General features: G+C 46.7%; 1 protein-coding gene across 1 annotated transcript in view; it reads right to left on the bottom strand.

Annotated features, from left to right (window-relative positions):
- The window catches only part of IGF1R (insulin like growth factor 1 receptor), a 309821-nt gene that overhangs the window by 245680 nt on the left and 44215 nt on the right, over positions 1-19926 (bottom strand). Inside the window, exon 2 of the mRNA XM_043554778.1 lies at positions 8733-9278. Within this exon, the coding sequence (XP_043410713.1) occupies positions 8733-9278 (546 nt within the window). The remainder of the gene's footprint in view (positions 1-8732; positions 9279-19926) is intronic.

Consider the following 19926-nt stretch of genomic DNA (forward strand, 5'->3'; position numbering starts at 1 on the left):
AGGCCTGACATTCCTGCACAGCATTTTCCCACCCACCTGATCCCCTCGATCGGAAGGAAGATCTAAAGGAGGACAGAGAGAGCCACTGTTTGTTTCCTGCACTGGGGGCGAGAGGAGGGAAAGGAAACAAAACAAAACAGCCAAAACAGGAGAAGAGGCCGGGTGGGAGCACAGAGTGGTATGCATGAGCAAGTACACACACACACACACACACACACACACACACACACACATGCACATACTGCGAGCCTTACCCAAAGAAGAGAAATAAACAGACATGCTTCAGCCTGGAGCAGACGGTTGGCTACCTTTACTATGTGAGACCGGCAGTTGTCACAAATAAAAATGTACATCCTTGTTATCTTCCCCCAAATCGTGCCCACTCTATAACCACTTTACTGCTCTCTGCAAAAAACGCATTAAAAAAAAAAAAGATAACATTTAATGTTAGTATCAAACAAGAATCTTGTTGATATTTCTTAAATTCTTCCCCACACCACGCTTGCAAGCAGAATGAATTCATAGGGTTTGATAACCAAATAAATAGAGTTTACATGTAACTACAGAGGCCCCACTGGCATCCTAATACAGTCATATGTACCTCACTGAATGTTCTTTAAAGATACGGCTTATCTGGACAGACACAAGAATTTGAACAATTCGGATTAAATTAGCAAGATCCACTCCTACACTATGCCATGCTATTTATGATAATTGAATTTTTGCAATTTAGAAAAAGCCATAGAGAAAGACCATTTAAGATATGGCAGTAAACATACACATTCAATCCAGTTTAATGCTCACAATTCTAGATGGTCTCAGAATGCAGCTCTTAGACAGTTTAATTTTAGAAAGACTAGCAATTGGCTATCATTTCCCAAAAACCTACTATGTGCTCGGCAGTCTGTCTGGTGCTTTGTAAGTTCTGTCCCTGCCCCGTCCTATTTCACAAATGGAAGATGGGGAAGGCAGCCTCATTCCAGGACCTGGAAACACACGGGGCTAATGAGCGGAACCCTCTCAATTCATCGACTCTTCTTAAACCTTTGCCGCATGATGCCACCTGTCCATACTGGAATGTAATATGTGTGTGTGTGCGTGTGTGTGTATGTATCTCCCATTTTGTACAAAATTACATATTCTTGCAAATATCAACGTTAACATGCCATGATGGTCCACTGGGGAAAATCACACCTTTCAGGTGCAGAGCCACTGGACATGCTTGGAGACCAGTTGAACAGAGGATGCCAGGCGTGTGATGGCAGGTGCTGTCTCCACGGAATCCACAATGACAACTGTCAAGGGTGGATACCCCCGGAATGTCAGGAGTGAGGCCCCAGCCAGCCCCATGACACTCAAAGGACTGTAGAACAGCGTCTAAGCTGACACGCAGGAGCACAGTCTTACCTGGATGGCCACTCTTCCTGTCTATGACCCGCCCTTTTCCACTGACCCCAGGAGCCTGCAGCACTCCCTGACCTGAGATGACAATCGTCTCCACCAAGCCCCGAGAACTGCTCAGCTCTCATTCCTGCTCCTGCAGAGCAGTTCACACAGTGACAGGGAAGACTTCTCCAAAGACTGAGAAGATAGGCTGGATACAGAAGAGAACCCAGAATACTCTAGATTTCGGATTTTGACCGGAGGTTCCTTCTTCCACACAAAAGATTACAACATGTCTTAAATCTAGATTCTCAAGTTATGCACAGTGATAAACAGACGCCCGCTCTGTTTAATATCCTGTGTGTCACAGACAGAAAGATCGCATCTCCTGCTACCAGAGTTCCAGGAACACTGTGGCTGTCTCTCGTTTGCTCCCAGTCAGGGGCGCAGTCCATCCCACAATGGTGCTCAGAGACCCCGATTCAGATAGCCTGAGTCCCGGAGTCACATCGCACGCTAGAAGGAGGTATGGTTCCAATTCATGGCTTCCAGCTTCACCACGGGCCAAACCTAACTTTTGAACCACCTTATGCATTCAAGTTGAGCGATGCAGTCTAGGACAAGGTTAGCCCCGGGCCCACATGATCCACGTCATTCCCACTCAAATCAAGAATGTCACACTGGCATACACACAAGAAAAGCAAGATAGAAATGTTAATGTAACAAAAGAGGCATTTTAGGACTAGAAGGAAAAGAGGACAACCTTTTTTTTTTTTTTTTTAACTTTTTTAAAGCTTATTTATTTATTTTGAGAGAGAGAGAGAATGTGAGCAGGGGGAGGGCAGAGAAAGGGAGAATTCCAAGTAGGCTCTGTGCTGTCAGGGCAGAGCCTGATGAAGAGCTCAGCCCCACAAACTGTGAGCAAGACCTGAGCCAAAATCAAGAGTCAGACGCTTAACTGACTGAGCCACCCAGGTGTCCCAGAAATCGGGACAATCTTACAAGTAGGCTCAACTGGTGAGTTCTGAAGGGATTTCAGATATTTCCAAACACCTAGAATTGCAAAAATCACCCTAGGAGAGTTATTCTGAAAGCGTTTTTACTCTCTGAGATCCTTATTAAAACACAAACTCCTGAAGGGAACCCAGGAAAGTGACACCTTAATTAGGGGAAAATCAGCCAAGAACAAAGCCTTTCAAGGAGCCAGGCAGGAGAACTAAGAGATGGGGGTGGGCTCAGAGGTGTCCCAGAGAGCCATGGACACAAACTGCTTCACCGTCTTGGTAACAAGGGTCGACAGTCAGGGAGAACAGAATGTGATCTCCATGCTTGACTATAAAAGGCATAGAAATGAGGCCCAGGGGCATGTGACCCCCTTCTAAATAAAGATCACCCCCACACTGGGAGCAGCTGACCAGAGCAGGGGCCTTCCGGGGGAAGAGAGACAAGCTCCTACCATCAACACCATGCCAGACCCGCTCCACTGGCTGCCTTCTCATCCAGGATCCACAGACCTGCCCCGGCTCCAGCTGGAAAATGCAGGCCCCTCTTCTCATCCACCTTGGGCAGTCTGGAGGGCCCAGGCATGCTAGAACCTGGCGGCCGACCACACAGTGTTTCGCAGAAATACCCCTCACGGAAGCTTAAAACTTGGAGGAGGAGGAGGAGGAGGAGGAGGAGGAGGAGGGAGAGGAGGGAGAGGAGGGGAGGACGAGGAGAAGGGGGAGGAGGGGAGAATTAAGATGAAGTAGGCACATTGCAGGGCAGAGAAACCGTGTCCCTCACCTCACCCCACTCCAGCAGGTGATTTACAAACACTTAAGCAAGCCCCCCACTTTCACCCAGCAGGCCAGATGTACCAATCTCTAAGAAAATGAGGAAGGGGAACAATTTCACTCCACACACCAATACCGCCCTGTGAGAAGTATCTGATAAACAGGAACATGAGAACCTGTTTTTTTTTGGGGGGGGGGGATGTAGAATTGTCTTTTTTTATACTACCTGCCTTCATTTTGAGTCCCTGATCTCATCAGCGAGATGGCTGTAAAATGTTTTCCTTTTGTCAATAAAGGGAGCCGTTTACTGCCTTCTCGCACAAAGGCTCCAATCTGCTATTTTCCTGCTTTCTCATTTGGAAGGCAGTGGAGAAACGCAACAGACCCCGGGACCACTGTTTCCAGTCAGCACCCTTCTAATTGAAAGAAGGCTGTGCCACCAGCAAAGCTGGCCAGGCTCGCCACCTTCACGAATTTCCTGGCAAAGACCAGGCCTTCTCGCAGGCAATACAGGGATGTGAGTAGACCACAAGCTGTTCATCCTGATGGGTTAAAAAGGACTTGGAGACATTGAGTTTAGTAGTAAGTTTTAGATTTTTGTTTTGTTTTTTGGGTTTGTTTTTTTTTTGTTTTGTTTTGTTTTGTTTTTGGTTGGAGGACCATCCATATCTGAAAACAAGTACCAGAGGGGCGCTTGGGTGGCTCGGTTGGTTAAGCGCCAGACTCTTAATATTGGCTCAGGTCGTGATCTCACAGTTCATGAGTTCAAGCCCTGCATCGGGCACCATGCTGCTGGTGTGGAGCCTGCTTGGGATTCTCTCTCTCTTTGCCCTTTCCCTGCTCGCTCTCTACCTCTCTCTCTCTCTCAAAATAAATAAATAAACATTTAAAAAAACTGAAATCAAGTACCAGAAAGCCCCAGTGGCAAGCAAACGCCAGATGCCACTGAGGCAATTCAATTGGGCATGAAAAGAACCACAGGTGCTTCGAGAGTATCCACCCTCACCCGCCCCCGCCCTAGACACGGTTGGCTTTCAGCAAATAACTGTACAAAGTAAGGGATGGTGCCAAGTGCCACAGGCCAAGTTCAACTTTTAGGATGGTTTCTGTACTTCTCCATCACCTTTGGCCTTGAATCCTTCTGACAAGGGCAGGACAGAGAAGAGCTCCTACTATCCACGGCTGATCCTCCCTGCCAGTGACGAGCCGGACACAGGGTTGGTGATGGAGCTCCTGGGTAGCAAGGACCGTGAAAGCGACATAGGAGACATCCACATTTCATAATCCTCGAGTCTTTTGGCTTGCTGAGGACTGTTATTACACACTGCTCTCTGCAGAGGGGCGGGGGGTGGGGGAAACAGATCTTCCTGACAATAAATCTTTCACAAAGCAGGTGCGTGCTCACCCCTGGGGTGACACCCGTGCTCTCCGAGATGCTGAGGACGCGCCCAGAATTGACTCAGCAGTGCAGAAAGTGCCATTGCCAGGTTTCTCTGCTACGGGAAAGGCCCACCAGAGTCTGCAAAGTCCCAGAGTCCTACGCCAAGGGGCAAGAAGTCTGCCAGTGAGGGCGGCCACCTGGCCAGCACATGCAAGCACCATCACGGGCCAGGGACACGGCAGGCAGAAGGCAGGCAGGCAGCTTGTCAGGGGCATGCATGGCCCAATTTCATGAGATTCCACAGGCTCCCACTACAGGATTTCAGGTAGGGGAGCCTGTCGGTCAGAGCATGTGTTAGGGAGTTCACTGGGCCGAGGCAGGGGTACAGGGAGGCTGGAGTGAGGCCAGGTCGCTGAAAAGGGCAGAGGGGACAGCGGAGGGTGGTAGATCTGAGAAACCCTGGGATGGAAAGGGCTTGTCGTGCAATTGGAGGAGGAAGCATCCAAACACCCAAGTTCCCGACATGGGAGCGTGGAGCACCAGAACGCTGTCCATGAAGAGACAGAATACAAGAAAAAGACTCAGTAGAAGGGAGGAGACAGAGAAGACTAGAAGACACTGAAATGCCCGTGGTTGTCTAGACAGGAATGGATATGTGGGTCTAAGAGCTTACAAAGAGGTCTAAGCTGAAGATGATATTTACAGACCAGCTGTAGACAAAAGGATGGTGAAGCAGCAGGTGGGGCATTCTGGGGAACAAGGGCAGTGAAAAGAGGCCTAGGATGGAAGTCTGGAGACCGCCAGGTACTAAAGACTAAACCAAGGAAAAGGAGCCGGAAAAGGAATGGTTGTAGACATAGGAAGAGAAGCAGTATCTTCCTAGGAGGCCGGGGGTTGGGGGGTTGGGGGGATTGGGGGGGTGGGGGTGGTTGGGGGGGAGGGGTGGTCACCAGGGCTGAAGGTCAGGGCCACAAGTTACATTTTTACAGAAGGGAGAACACCGTACATGACTTTTTAAGGGTCAGTCACTCTTTAGCAGTAACTCAAGCCTGCATAAAACCACTTCTGCAAATCATAGGACAACAGAGAAATCCTAACGTGGGTGGAGAACCCACGAAGTAGTCATTTCCTTGATGGGGCTGTCTACGAAGCTGCCTGCCACCCACCGCCCAGTTAGGATACCTAAGAAGGAGCCTAAGGAAAAGCACCAAGTAAAAAGTGCGTATGAGCACTCCGTGATTGAGGGCTTCTCCGCGGTGTCACAAATTTCACACGCATCCCTGATTTGACGTAGCTCTCCAGACGCTCTCCCTGCTTCTGTGGGCAGCCCTGTGGAGAATAACTGAATGGGGTTCTTCCACACTTCACTGTTTTAAATGGGCATCTTAATGCTTACGTTGACTTCAAGGTAGACATTGTGTCCAGGCTCAACACCCTTCACCAGGCTCCTTGAATGACTCATAAGCATCCTCCTGGAGAGGGATATCACAGCACTGCAGTGCTCAGCCAGAGAGATGATGGGGGACAGAGAACGTATGGCCTTAGAAGGAGTGCTCTAAAACAGCACTCTCCAACAGAAAAGGAATGAGAACCACACCTGTCACCTCAAATGCTATAGTAGCCACATGACAAAGTAAAAAGAAACAGGTGTAATTAAGTTAATAACATAGTTTACGGACTCTAGTCTGTCCAAAATATTATCATTTCAACAACAAAATATTAATAAGGAGATACCTTACTTTTTCTCCTGACCCTGCTACATCTTTGAAATCCAACGTATTTTACGCTTTGAGTGAGTCTCAGTTCAGACCAGGCCACAGTTCAAGCCTGAATGAAGCCACATGTGGCTAGTGGCTACCACATCAGACAGCACAGGTCTGAAGGGAATCTATGTAAAGAGAGAGCTCTGATTCAATTAGAAAAACCTCTTAAGAAGCCTGCCCATGCATGCTGGAGTTTTCCTGAAACTCCCAGATGAAGAGAAGACAATTTCCTTGAATGCCGGTAGTAATTTTTCAATAAATACTCCCTTGTAAAATCTCAGAAAAACGTCAGCAGGACTGAGAACTGGCGGGGGAGAAGCCTGCAGGGTGCGGCCTTGGAGAAGCAGGTGTCCAGCCAACAGGCCTGTCAACATCAGCCATACCAGCACCAAGGCCCAATTTCTAACCCTCATTCTTTTTTCTGGTGCTTTTCCTTTTGTTGTTGTTGTTGTTTTTTTTTAAATAGTCCAAGTGCCCTATGAGAAAGACAGGATCTATCCCAGATGAAGAAACTGAGGGCCAGGCAATTTAAATTACTTGCTCATTCCCGGTCCCAGCTACCAGACCTGGACCCAGAAACCAAGCCTCGCCTCTGCTCCAGGCTTCTTCAACAACCAGCTGGTCAGAAACAGCCAAAAATCCACAGTGAGGCCAAAGTAAATATCGACTGAATCACTGAACAAGTGCCCACCTAATGACTTTTTAAATAACACCTCCCTTTTGTACAGAGCTTATGAGTTTTCAAAGCAGTTTCGCACACATTTGGTCACCACCGAGGAGTAATATGGGACTGCCCTAAGGAACATTCTAAAGGTGCCCAACCATGGCCCAGAAGGCTCGTCCAAGGTCACCCAGGCCATTTACACCGCATCCAACATCTTCCCACTACACACGATGCCTCCCTTGCTGACGCCTTTTTCTTTTAAAATAAAATTTTAAAATGTCAAGACTACTTAAAAAGGTATTTTTGTTATTTTCTCAAAACCAGTGGGTAACCTAATGATAGGGTACCGTTTTAATCAATCACAAATGTGACTTTAGCACAGGACCTTCTTCCAACCCTAGCCAACAGGGACTCTTCAGAGGCCTGATGGCGTTCTTGGACATCCAAGGTCCTAGCTGAAGCCAGTGGGACCCCTTCCCTCATTAATCAAATGTTCATGTACACACTGATGGAATGATGGCAAAAAAGTGTGAGCTGGGTCAAAGAAACCATCCTTTTCCTGCTTCAACCCTGGAAGGGAAACAGAAACAACAGCTACCTGTGGGGTCTGGCCTTTATTTTGTTTATTTTATACACTTCATGGTTTAGGCGAGCCTACCAATTTGGGATTTCTTGGCTTTTCATGACTAGCTAGAATACATGAGCTCCTTGGGTCTTTAACTGGGCCAACCATTAAATAATAGCTATTTATAGCTACCACGCCGACTTCCAACCAGTGAGAGGAATCTTCCTGGCCAATATACCTAAACATTGCTAAAAGCAACACAGCAAAGGCCCAGAGTCACCTTCTAATACCAAACAACTTGGGTCTCAAGGCATTGATCACAATAATTCAAGAGTCTGGTTATACTCAGGCGTAAAAACGGGCAGACTGCTGATGAACAAGAAGGTTCAGAATACCACCACCTGGACCAGAAGAGCAGTGGGCATATTTCAAAATTCTTCCACTGAGTGATTTCATAAGACCTGTACAACTCTTCAGGGGGCGAAAAAAAAAAAGATAGAAAGAAAGGAAATGGAAGCACCGGGGTGTACAACTGTACTCACTACACAGCCACCTTCAAGTACAGCCTGAATGTGGGATTCCTGAAACCTGGTCCAGGGCTCTCGCACCATGGCCAGGTGCTCCATCATAAACCAGCAACACGTAAGCATCACAACATCACTGGGGACCAAGGAGGGAGTGGAGGTCACCATTTTCACAGGATGTGAATTGCATTAGCTCTTTACTTTTCCTTTATTCAACCATATTCCAAGTATATTCATGCTAAGAAAGTCCCGCCATGCCAAAAGATCTCTTTTCGTGCAAAGGATGAACGAGTTGATCCCTAAGCAGTCCCTGACTGCCAGGGCGTAGGCCCTTCCAAACACAGCGGATCACGTTTCTCATCAGAAATCCAAAGCTGAAGGTCGGTGAGCAAGCTTCTAGCCCAGAAGGGTGGTGGATTATTTCTAGTACACGATTTGAATGGTCTTGATGGCAGCCATGCCACAGTCCCGCATCCCATGAGTTCCCGGATGCAAAAGGAAGCCAACCAAGACCCCCACCGGCACACGGCAGGCGGACGTGTCCTCAGTGCCACGTCACCGCACCCTCCCAGCAGAACCCCCGGCAGAACCCGTGCGTTCCAAGAGGAGGAGGGCAAGGGAGAGAAGGAGGGGAAAGAGAAGCGGTACAGGGAAAGCCACATCAGCGCCATTCTTACTTTTCTGGCAGCGGTTGGTCGTCCAGCAGCGGTAGTTGTATTCATTGTTGATGGTCGTCTTCTCGCACAAGGGCTTCTCCTCCATCGTCCCCGGACACAGGTCCCCGCATTCCTTTGGGGGCTTGTTTCCCACGATGTAGTTATTAGACACCGCATCCAGGATTAGGGACCAGTCCACCGTGGAGAGGTAACAGAGGTCAGCGTTTTTCTCAATCCTGATGGCCCCCCGGGTAATGTTCCTCAGATTGTAAAGCCCAATATCCTTGAGATTGGTCATCTCAAAGATGACCAGGGCGTAGTTGTAGAAGAGTTTCCAGCCGCGGATGACCGTGAGGTTCGGGAAGAGGTCCCCGAGGCTCTCGAGGCCGGCCACGCGGAACAGCAGCAAGTACTCGGTGATGACCGTGAGCTTGGGGAAGCGGTAGCTGCGGTAGTCCTCTGCCTTGGAGATGAGCAGGATGTGGAGGTAGCCCTCGATCACCGTGCAGTTCTCCAGGCGCTTCAGCTGCTGATAGTCGTTACGGATATCGATGCCCGGCCCGCAGACTGGAAGGGAGACAAGAGGGCAAGGGCGGGACACGTCTGAGTCAAAAGGAAATCATTTTCAGAACTACTTCCCAACCCACAATATGGTCAGTTTTCAGGAAACCTATCTTATTATTGTTATTATTAAAGAAATAAGACTCAGTTCTTCGCAGCAGACCAGCTTTAGGTATAGGGCCGCAGGCGGACTATCTGAGTCTCTAGTTGGTCAGCTGTCATTCGTGAAGCGTCTACTCTGGGCCGGACATTGTGCAACATACACGGCGACCATGGGGGATGCCGTCCCCGTCCCACTTATGTGTAAACCACAGTTCTGAGCCCGGGGTCGTACACGAGAAGCACATGCGGGAATCAAGGCTGCAGGCTCCAGAGCTGCCAGGCCGCTCACCCCCCACCCCTTCCGCAGAGCACCAGTGCCCAAAGTCTGAACAAACAGCTCAGCAGTCACATAACAACTTCCTACCACATCGAGCCTCAAGGACACCAAGCAGCAGTTGATACTGGAGAACAGTCACCCTGACCTAGAAAGTAGGGACACAAAGAAGCACATTCCCACAATTCTTGCTACCAACTGATGCGGGCCAGGTGGCCTTGTGTTCTTCCCTAATACTGCGTGAATGTAGATACAAAGGCTAATTTAACAGAAAGGCAAGAATGCACGGTTTCTATGAATAAAAGGGATATGCAATCCCAACTCTAATATTTTATGAATTAAGAATCAAGAAAGCAGGCTTCCCATAGGAAGGTTAGGCAACAGAATAGCCAAAAGACAGTAAAACTCATCCATGTCTCAACGTCCAAAGATAATCACTGTTAACAGTTCCTATCTCAGTGATCCTCTCTCTGTAAGGAATTTGATTAAGCTAAAGGAAATTAGGCAATAATACCACGTTTTCAAATACACTTCCTTCACTTAATATGAACATTTCACCAAATCAATAAATGTCCTTCTACGTTATCACTTTAAGGAGATAGATAGTGATTCTAGGCTGTGAATATGCACCATGAGTTCTTTTATTTTTTAAAAAACCAATCCCGTACTGTTGGATATTTAGGTTATGTCCAATTTTTCTCACCATAAGGAACATTCCAGGGAACATTCTCGGCAGATATCCAAGACTATTTTCTTGAGATAAGTCCCTAGAAGTAGAATTACTGGACCAAGGCACCTGCAGATTTGAAATGCTTTTGATAGAACAGCCTTGATATTGGAAACTTTTATTTTTAAAATTCTAAACACATACACACACACATACACACACACACCTTGGTTAGTACCCTTTCTTAGGCTTTAATAATCGCAAACCTTCCATTAAAGCTTCTCAGATAGAGTCAAGTTTTCTGACTGGTGTAATTCATTAATTTTTGGAGCACTCAACACATATGATGCTGTAGGAAGTGCAAAGAAGTGGTACCTGCCCTCTGAAGAGGCTCATGGCGAATGCCAAGAGCTAAGACCCACGACAAACAACTGTCGTATGTGGCAGAAGCTGGTCAGTGGTGTGTAGAGTGCAAGTCCACTCTAGATGTGAACCGAACTGGGCAGGACAGACAGCCTTGGAGCTACCCACAGAGAGGAGGTCCTTTCTGTGGCAGGGCCGAGGAAAGCCCTGTGCATGCCCTGACTCCTAGAGGATGGGTAGGACTTAAAACTGGGTATTAACATTCCAGAGGCCAGAGAAAAGGGAAAGCGTATATACTCAAGGGACAGCAACACTGATGGCCAGGGATGTAGAGAAGAAACGAGTTTGGTAGAGTCCAAGTCACAAAAGGTCACACATGGGGATGGAAACTTTCATCTCAGGAATGAGGCCCCTCTCAAGACTCTCGAGTGGGAGAGAAGCCCAAGGGAGACCTTTTTTTGGAGGATTAATCTGTGGTCAAGTGCAAGACAGAACCAAAGTGGAGCAGCTGAGGAAAAAGGGAAGACCAGTCCAGCGGGGGACAGAACCATAGACAGGAACTGGACAGAGAATGGCAGTCAGGGGGTGGGGTCCAGGGGACCCAAGAGCAGAGAAGCAGTCAAAGCTTGAAAACCTACAACTTCATTTGGTCCTCATTTGGTCCAGTTCCCCTCTTTTGCTGATGAGCAAAGGAAGCCTCTACAACAAAGAAGAAAATGGGAGAAACCAGGGCTCTGAGAACATCCCATGCTGGAAAACGGCTGTGAGGGAAGCTTTGTTTCATTGTGTCTCATCTCACGTGATGCTCTCAATAGTACTTCACACTCCGTAATATCATCACCCCTTTGCACAGGTGACATATGTAAGATGCTGGCCCCTTCACAGCAAAGCTTGACACGTGGTTTCTGGATAGTCCCAGCTCCTAGTATTCTCACCAACTGGTTACCCCCAAACTCCTCCAGCTAAACTTCTGTCCCAGTCATGGTACCAAACAACTCTTTGCAAAGCCCCTGATGACATTATCAAAGCCAATAACAATTCCCTGTCCTAATCTTACTGGATCCTTCCAGTTATCTGACATTGCCTCCTTCTCGAGGCCTCTCTGATTCCACACACCCACTCACCACCCTCAGGTCCTACCTGACCTCTAAATGCTGGCCTCTGGCCTCAGCCTCCCCCCTCTCTGTCCTCTCACATGGACAGCTGGCTTCCTGTGCCACCCATACACTAGATGATTGTCAAATGCATGCCAGGGGCAGCTCCAGAGTCGCATGTCCATCTGCCTACTCAACATCTCCATTTAGGTGTCTGATAACACATTCCCTTCCTCCGACAAAATCTGCCTCCTGCACTCTCCTATCTGGGTCAGTGACACCCCATTTTCTGAATTGCTCGTGTCCAAAATCAAGGGCTCATTCCTGATTCCTCTCTCTCCCTTTACACTGTACAGATCCCATCCTCTTGGGCATTATGCTAACTGCCATGTCAGATGGAGAGACAAACGTTTTGTGTTCTCACATATACACAGAATCTAAAAAAAAGTCAAATTCACAGAAACGGAGTTAGAATGGTAGGTGTCAGGGGCCAGGAGGTGGGGGAAGTGGGGAGGTGTTGGTCAAACGGTACAAAGTCCTCGCTCTAAGATAAAGAAGACCTGGGGAGCTAAGGCACAGCTCGGTGACTGGAACTGACAACACTGTATTCCTGGAAGTTGTTAGGGGAGTAGATCGTAAATGTTATCTAGACACACACACACACTGTACACACAAATTATACTTATGTAAGAGGATGTGGAGGTGTTAGCTAACTTTATCATGGTAATCATTCTGTAATACATACACGTATCCAATCAGTACACTGTGCCCTTAAACTGATGTGTATTAATGTCAATATCTCAAAAAAAAAAAAAAGCTGAAAAAACAAAACAAACAAACAAAAAAAGACAGTCCTCTTGGCTCCAGCTTCCAAGCCTGTGGGAAGCTGGGATGTTCTTCCCACCATTACACCCCACCACTTCTGTACACTGTTTCTCCATCGCCCCATTCACTCCCCTCCCCCCACCCCCGCCCCACCCAGGGCATGTCTGCCTTCCTCTGGCCTTCTTCTCATCCCAGGGTCTCCCCCACTGATCTGTCCCACTAGTGTCAGCTCCAGGAGGACAGAAGATTATTTTCTATTTCACCCACCACGACACCCCCAGTGCCTGAAGCAGTCCTTGATGTATGGTGGGCACACCATTAATTCACACGTAGAATGAATGGATTTCACTACATCTGTCCGTCTCCACTGCTCTAGCCCTGGTCTGAGCCACTGTCATCTCCAGCCTCATCTACACCTTCCCCACCATCCCGTCTCTGTCCCTGTCTACTTCTATCTCAGCTGCCAATATGTTCTTGCTTAGCACACTGTAGCTGCCCAGCGCCTTCCTTCCTTATCCCCTGCTGTCTGAAGTGTGTCCCCTGTCACACGGACAGCCCTCCACTCTCGTCCTGTCACCTCATCAGAGCTTTGCCCCAACACCCTAGCTTTGAGAATCCCCCCCTAACTCTCTCCCCCCACCTCATTTCCCTATTTCACTATTTTTACAGCACTTTTCATGTCTGAAAAGTGTCAGGCCCTGAAAGGATGTATTTAGCTGAGTGATCACTGTCTATTACCCTCATGGAAATGAGAGGCTCTGTACAGTTTTCTGCCTGTCTCCCATGCCTAACATCCAGCATAACATACACGTCTGACATCCAGCAGCTTCGTAAAGATGTGCTGCCTGGCTGGGGGCCAAGGTGAGCCTAAGGTGGGATGGGGAGAACAAAGCATCTATCAGATGCCACTAGATGGGTGCCACTAGAATTCTCTCAAAATCAAGAAATGTCACCCAATGATAGTTTCAGGTCAGTGACTCAATACGCAAGTCTTCTTTGCTTTTGAACTATTCATTTTCTCCTAGGCCCGCCTAAAATTTTACATTCCTTCTATGCCGTTATAAACTAAGCCTATTAGTTTACTCTGAAATGATAAACAGAAGTTTTTAGAGAGGAGTACTTGGATGCGGTCTGGTTTTGCATTCAGCATGTGTTTGATCCTATTATAAGGTGTTAGGCAGCAATTAGTTTGCTATCATTTCCTGCAGACCAGAAAGCTCGGGACCCAGTGAAAGAGCATGAAGCCTCATAACCAAAGTCTGCCAAAAGTTTATACTGCGATCAAAGACACTGGGAAAGAACCGGCTTTGCCGTGTAGACCACTCAGTTAATGAGCCATGATACAGAGCTGATATGGACAGATTCTTCAAATGAAAGAACTGTTTCCACACTGGACACTTTTCCCCCATTTATAGAAGAAAAGAAAAGGGGGGGAAAAAAACAAGGAAGAAACTAACCACTTATTCCTGAAGAGAAGACAAGCCCAAGCCACAAAGTGCGAGGCAGGACCCGGCTACTGGGTGTTTTGGATTCCAGGAGCGACACTGTTCGCCTTTGGGGTATTTTGTGATAGGAACAGAAAAAGGAAAACCCAGCTGGGCCGGGAATGATAACACAGTGTCCAGAAGGCACAAGCCACAAACAGGAAAGAGAATGCAGCATACTTCATTGGGGCCGTGAAATAATACAAGCATTAAGGAGTCAATATTCCACACAGCACACTAAGGAGAGACAGACACACCCTTGCTACTACTCACTGATGATTAAAAGGAAATTGCAAAACACTGTTTCTCCCTTTTCAAAGCAGCAGATATCAAAAAAACACACACACACACACACAAAAAAAAAACCACAAAAAAACAACTCGACTTTACGAAAGGCACTGGAATGTGAGCTCTCAGGCTGGCCCCATAAAGAATAATCAAAGCTTATGGAAGTGAAAGCAAACAGGAAGCAGAGGGAAAGAACACTGTGGAAGGTAGGGGCAGCATGAACAGACCGCCAAGGCAGGAGCAGAGGGCATGGGGAGGGATGAGGAGGGGAGAGGCAGGGGTGGTCTGGTACCCCAAGCCAGGACCCTTTGGAGGGAGGCAGGCAAGCAGACAGGCAGGCGAGGACCTGGGGGGGGTAGAAATCACTTCCCCCAAACTAAAATTTTAAATTAAGTCTTTTAGTTGAAAGAATACTGATCCCCCAAAATTTCCTATGTATTTTTAAAACATCAAAGGGTAGAATTTCTGCTCTAGGGACCTAAGTGAACGACATAAACAAATGATACATATTTGGGAAACAAATCCCTAAGAACTGCTAATATAAGAAGGGTTAATAAAAAGCATCTGCCTGAGAAACCCCCCCCCCAAAAAAAAAGCTATGAATCTAAGTATGTGAAAGAGATAGAGGAGGAAATCAATGGCCACTTTGGCATGCCCTACGCGAAACACAATCTTGTGTCCTAGAAAAAGAAAAATGGGATGACTTAGGTCTGAGTCCCAAGTTCCATTTACCGGCTCCTACCCTCAAGGGGGCACATACCCTTCCTCAGCCTCATTTTCTTCACCTGCAAAATGGGCTGTTCATACCTACCCGAAAGAAGATGTCATAAAGATCAGATAGGGCTTTCATGTTCCTGTGGCTGGCAAGGGGCTTTAGGCCATGTTACTACATAAATAAACATGAATAAAAAAAACATACACACTCCCCCATTTCGTTGCCCCAATCTAAATATGAACAACAAAGGGGAAAGTGAACAAATCTGTTGATTAGCCTTCTGACACCAATTCCATTAAAGATGATCAGAGGTAGTTACCTAATTAAAATGTTTTCAACTCTGATCAACTCTTCTTTAAAAATATGGGGCAGTCTTAGCTTGCAGGATTGGAAATAAAAGACATTGGGAAGCATAATTAGCCTCAGTTTACTACAGGTCCACAGGCAGATAATGAGTAAAATGATCGTCAACCAGCTGTCATGTCTGGTTCTGGCGGTAAAAGCCCAACATAACAACCCCCCCCCTTTTTTTTTTCTTTTCAGACAGTGGCCCTCTATACAAGTTCTTTATATCCCTTAAAATGGGTTCTTTGGAATCAATAACTTAGTACTATAAAAACTCTAGAGGCACCTGGATGGCTCAGTTGGTTAAGTATCTGACTCTTGATTTCAGCTCAGGTCATGATCTCAGGGTTTGTGGGTTCGAGCCCCACATCAGGTTCTGTGCTGACAGTGAGGAGCCTGCTTGGGATTCTTTCTCTTACCCCTCTCTCTGCCCCTCCCTTGCTCTCTGTCTCTCTCAAAATAAATAAATAAACTTAAAAAAAAATCTCTAGACTTTGTGAAAGTCACACTGGTGTTAAGAGGCTAGGAGGGCATTCATGTCTGACTGAATTTTGTACAAAGGGGCTGAACAACCACCTCTCCAGCCAGTGGCAAATTAAATGAACTAAAAGTTTTAATAGGTCAGTGAACAGGGCTGCAGGACCACAAAGAAGGGGGCCCATGACTCCCCACCTCTGGGGAGGTCAGGAAGCCATCTCCGAGGAGGGGATCCCTGAAGATGGTCTGAATAATGAGCAGGGCCTTGCCAGGAAAGGCAGGGGGCCAGAGCTCCAGTCAGAGGGGGGTGCACACACATGGAGGTGCCTGGGAACCCCCAGGAGTAGAGCCTGTGGACAGAGAAACAAGAGCAACTGCAGGGCAGAAGCCAGAAAGCAGTCTGAGATGAGCCGTTACGAGGTCAACTTGGTTTTGCAGGTAAGAACAGCCTTCAAAACCCTGAGCGTTCATCACAACCACCTGGTGGGCTTGTTAACACACAGACGCAGGGACCCAAGAATTTGCATGTCTAATAAGTGCCCAGTGATGCTGAGCCTGCTGGTCTGGGCACCACCCTGCGAGAACCACTGCCCTAGAAAGTAATCCTGTAACCCCCCTCGTGCGTCACTACCCTCCCCACCCACTCACACATGCAATGTGGCACACGTAAAACCTGTGCACCTGCATTTCTTAATTCGATCCTCACTCTACCAGAAAATCCCCAAGCAACCCATAGAAACTGCACGAAGCATAGCAAAGCAGAAAGAAAATCAGGTGGAGACAGAGTGTCCTTAGCACCTCACGGTCCACCCGCGGCTGCTGAATCTGCAGCGCCTACTCCGGCTTGTCTCAGCACACCCTCCATGTGCTCAGGAAAGAGGTGGCATGGGTCTCTTTCCACCCACTCCCTCCCAGACTCCAACGAACCAAAAAATCAGAAAGGGGGGTGGGGTGGGGGAGGAGAAACAATGTTGTGATAATAAACACTGTGGATACTGCAAAGTTTGTTATAGTAGAATTTTCTGTGTAAGTGTAAACAGACACAATTCATGTTAAGCCTTTTTATCTTCATGCCTCAAAGAGAATGTGTTTACACTGTATATGTACATTGATATCTTACACACGGCAAGCAGTCCTCACAACCTGACACATTCAATAACTACCCACAATCACAAGAATGTAAGGGATTGCATTGCGCAGGTGGCTTTTGGAACAGAAATTAAAAATTAAGTGTAATTTTCAACATGCAAATTGTCCTCCACTGCCCCACAGAAGAGCCATCTCTGTCATACATACAAACATAATCTAAAAACCCATTCACACATAAGACGTAGCCCTGAAGGCTCTGAACATTAACAGAGTGCGCTGGGCAAAGAATTCACAAAGCGGGCTGAGATGTTTACATCCTGCCTCTCTGATGAAGAAATGGAAACTTCACTGGGAAGTACTTCAAAGATTGGAGGGAACATAAGCCCCAGTGTCCCCATCACATAAAGCATCTGGAGCCACACAGGCTGGTGCAGAATAAAGCTGTATTTGCTCGAACAGAGGAACAACACCTATTTTCCTGGGTCTTCATGAGAACAACTTTGCTGCCTTGAGGGGGATTCCAAACTCTTTTCTAATCTGAAAATATCAAAAGTCCAATATTCCAAGTCCTTATATTTTAAAACTTTTTAAAAAAATGTTTATTTATTTGAGTGAGAGAGAGCGAGAGAGAGAGAGAAAAGACAAGCGGGGGAGGGGCAGAGACAGAAGGGAAGAGAGAATCCCAAGCAGGCTCTGCACTGTTAGCACAGAACCCAATATGGGGCTCAAACTCATAAACCATGAGATTATGACCTGAGCTGAAGTCACAATTAACCAACTGAGCCACCCTGGTGCCCCCAAGTCCATATATATATATTTTTTCAATTATTTTATGTTTATTTATTTTTGAGAGAGACAGAGACAGAGCATGAGCAAGGGAGGGCAGAGACAGAGGGAGACACAGAATCAGAAGCAGGCTCCAGGCTCTGAGCTGTCAGAAGAGCGCCAACACGGGGCTCGAACTCACAGACTGTGAGATCATGACCTGAGCCAAAGTCAGACACTTAACTGACTGAACCACCCAGTGCCCCTATATCTATATATCTATCTCTATATCTATCTCTATAGATATTCACATATCTCTATAGATATTCACATATATTCATATATAGATATCTCTATAGATAGATATAGAGATATCTATATAGAGATAAATGAACATTGAAATATCTATCTCTATCTCTATATATCTACATCTCTATATAGATATCTCTAGATCTATCTACATCTATCTCTATAGAGATAGAGATAGATATTTTATAGATATCTCTATAGATATAGATATAAAGATATCTATATAGAGATAAATAAACATTAAAATATCTATCTATATCTATATCTCTATAGATAGATATCTACCTATATCTATATCTTGATATCTATATCTATATAGATATCTATATCTAGATATATCTAGATATATCTATAGATATATCTATATAGATATATCTATATAGATATCTATATCGATATATCTATATAGATATCTATATCTAGATATAGATATCTATATCTATATAGATATCTATATCTATATAGATATCTATATCTATATAGATATCTATATCTACCTCTATCTCGAGATCTCTAGATCTATATAGAGATAGATCTCTATAGATAGATCTAGAGATATCTATACAGAGATATAGATAGGTCTATCTATAGACATAGATATATATAGATATAGAGATATTTTAATGTTTATTTATTTTTGAGAGAGAGAGAGAGAGATGGTGTGTATGCACAAGGTGGGGGAGAGACAGAGAGAGAGGGAGACAGAGAATCTGAAGCAGGCTCCGGGCTCTGAGCTGTCAGCACAGAGCCCCATGCGGGGCTAAACCCACGAGCCATGAGATCATGACCCAAGCCGAAGTCAAACACTTAACCAACTGAGCCACCCAGGCACTCCAAGTCCCTATATTTTAAAAGCACCTTTGTAAGAGCCCAAATCGTCTGTAACTATTCCCAGTCCCAATGGCTGGTTGCCTTTTTGATGAAGCGGCACCCAAGGACGAGACTCCCTTGGGTATGCCCACCCACTAACCCCCACTCAGCCGCTCACGGGCCCTCGGGGGACACGCATCAGGCTTCACTGCCTGGCCTCCCCGGGGCAGCCTCCTCAACAAAGGAGCTGCAGCCTGACCTGGAAAATATGTGCTCCTTCTGCCTCCTTTTCCCTTCTCTCTTGACTTTGGATTTTCTGCTCAGAACCAGGCTAACCTTCCAAATAAAAGTCGGCCCTGTGGCCCCCATCCTATCTCACGGGCTTTTATAGAACGTGTTACATCACTCCAGTTCACATCCTCATTTCAAAAATATTTTCCAATGTTCCAGTTACCTCAAGTGACCTGTACTGTTTCAATTAGGCAGTTATCTCGGCAAGCTGATTATGGGTGTACAAACCCCCCTCAACAGCTCCCTGTGTGCCGTGGTGCACTTCCTCATGGATGTGGTGCTGAAGGTCAGCCTCTTCAACTGTTGAGGCTTTTCACCTGATTTGGGGGCTTTGTCAGAGGGGAAGGAACCACCTGCCACTTGGCCTGAGGTCAGCCACTTCATCAGGTTTGGGACTAAGTTTATTTTTTCTTCCAACAAATACTAATAAGATGCCTACCGTGTGCTAATATGTAACGTTCCAGGTACCCGGAAGTCAGCAGTGAACAGAATCGACACATTCCTGCCTTCGTGGAGTGGCCGGTCCCACTGAGCCCTAAAACCGTCCCAGTCCAAGTTCTCCAGGGCAGGCTCCCAGGCTCACCCGTGGCCGCCCTAACAAAGGGCACTGTGGGGCTTGATGCGCTCAAACAGATGCCCCTGCTGGCCGCCCACAGAGTCAGCTCACACCTACTACAAAGAGCCATCACACAAAACGTGAGAGGATGCTGGGTCTCCAATGCCCAGACAGTCATCCTGGGACAAACGAGCCTAACT

The sequence above is a fragment of the Prionailurus bengalensis genome, chromosome B3 (genome assembly GCF_016509475.1).
Source record: "Prionailurus bengalensis isolate Pbe53 chromosome B3, Fcat_Pben_1.1_paternal_pri, whole genome shotgun sequence".
Classification (NCBI taxonomy): domain Eukaryota; kingdom Metazoa; phylum Chordata; class Mammalia; order Carnivora; family Felidae; genus Prionailurus; species Prionailurus bengalensis.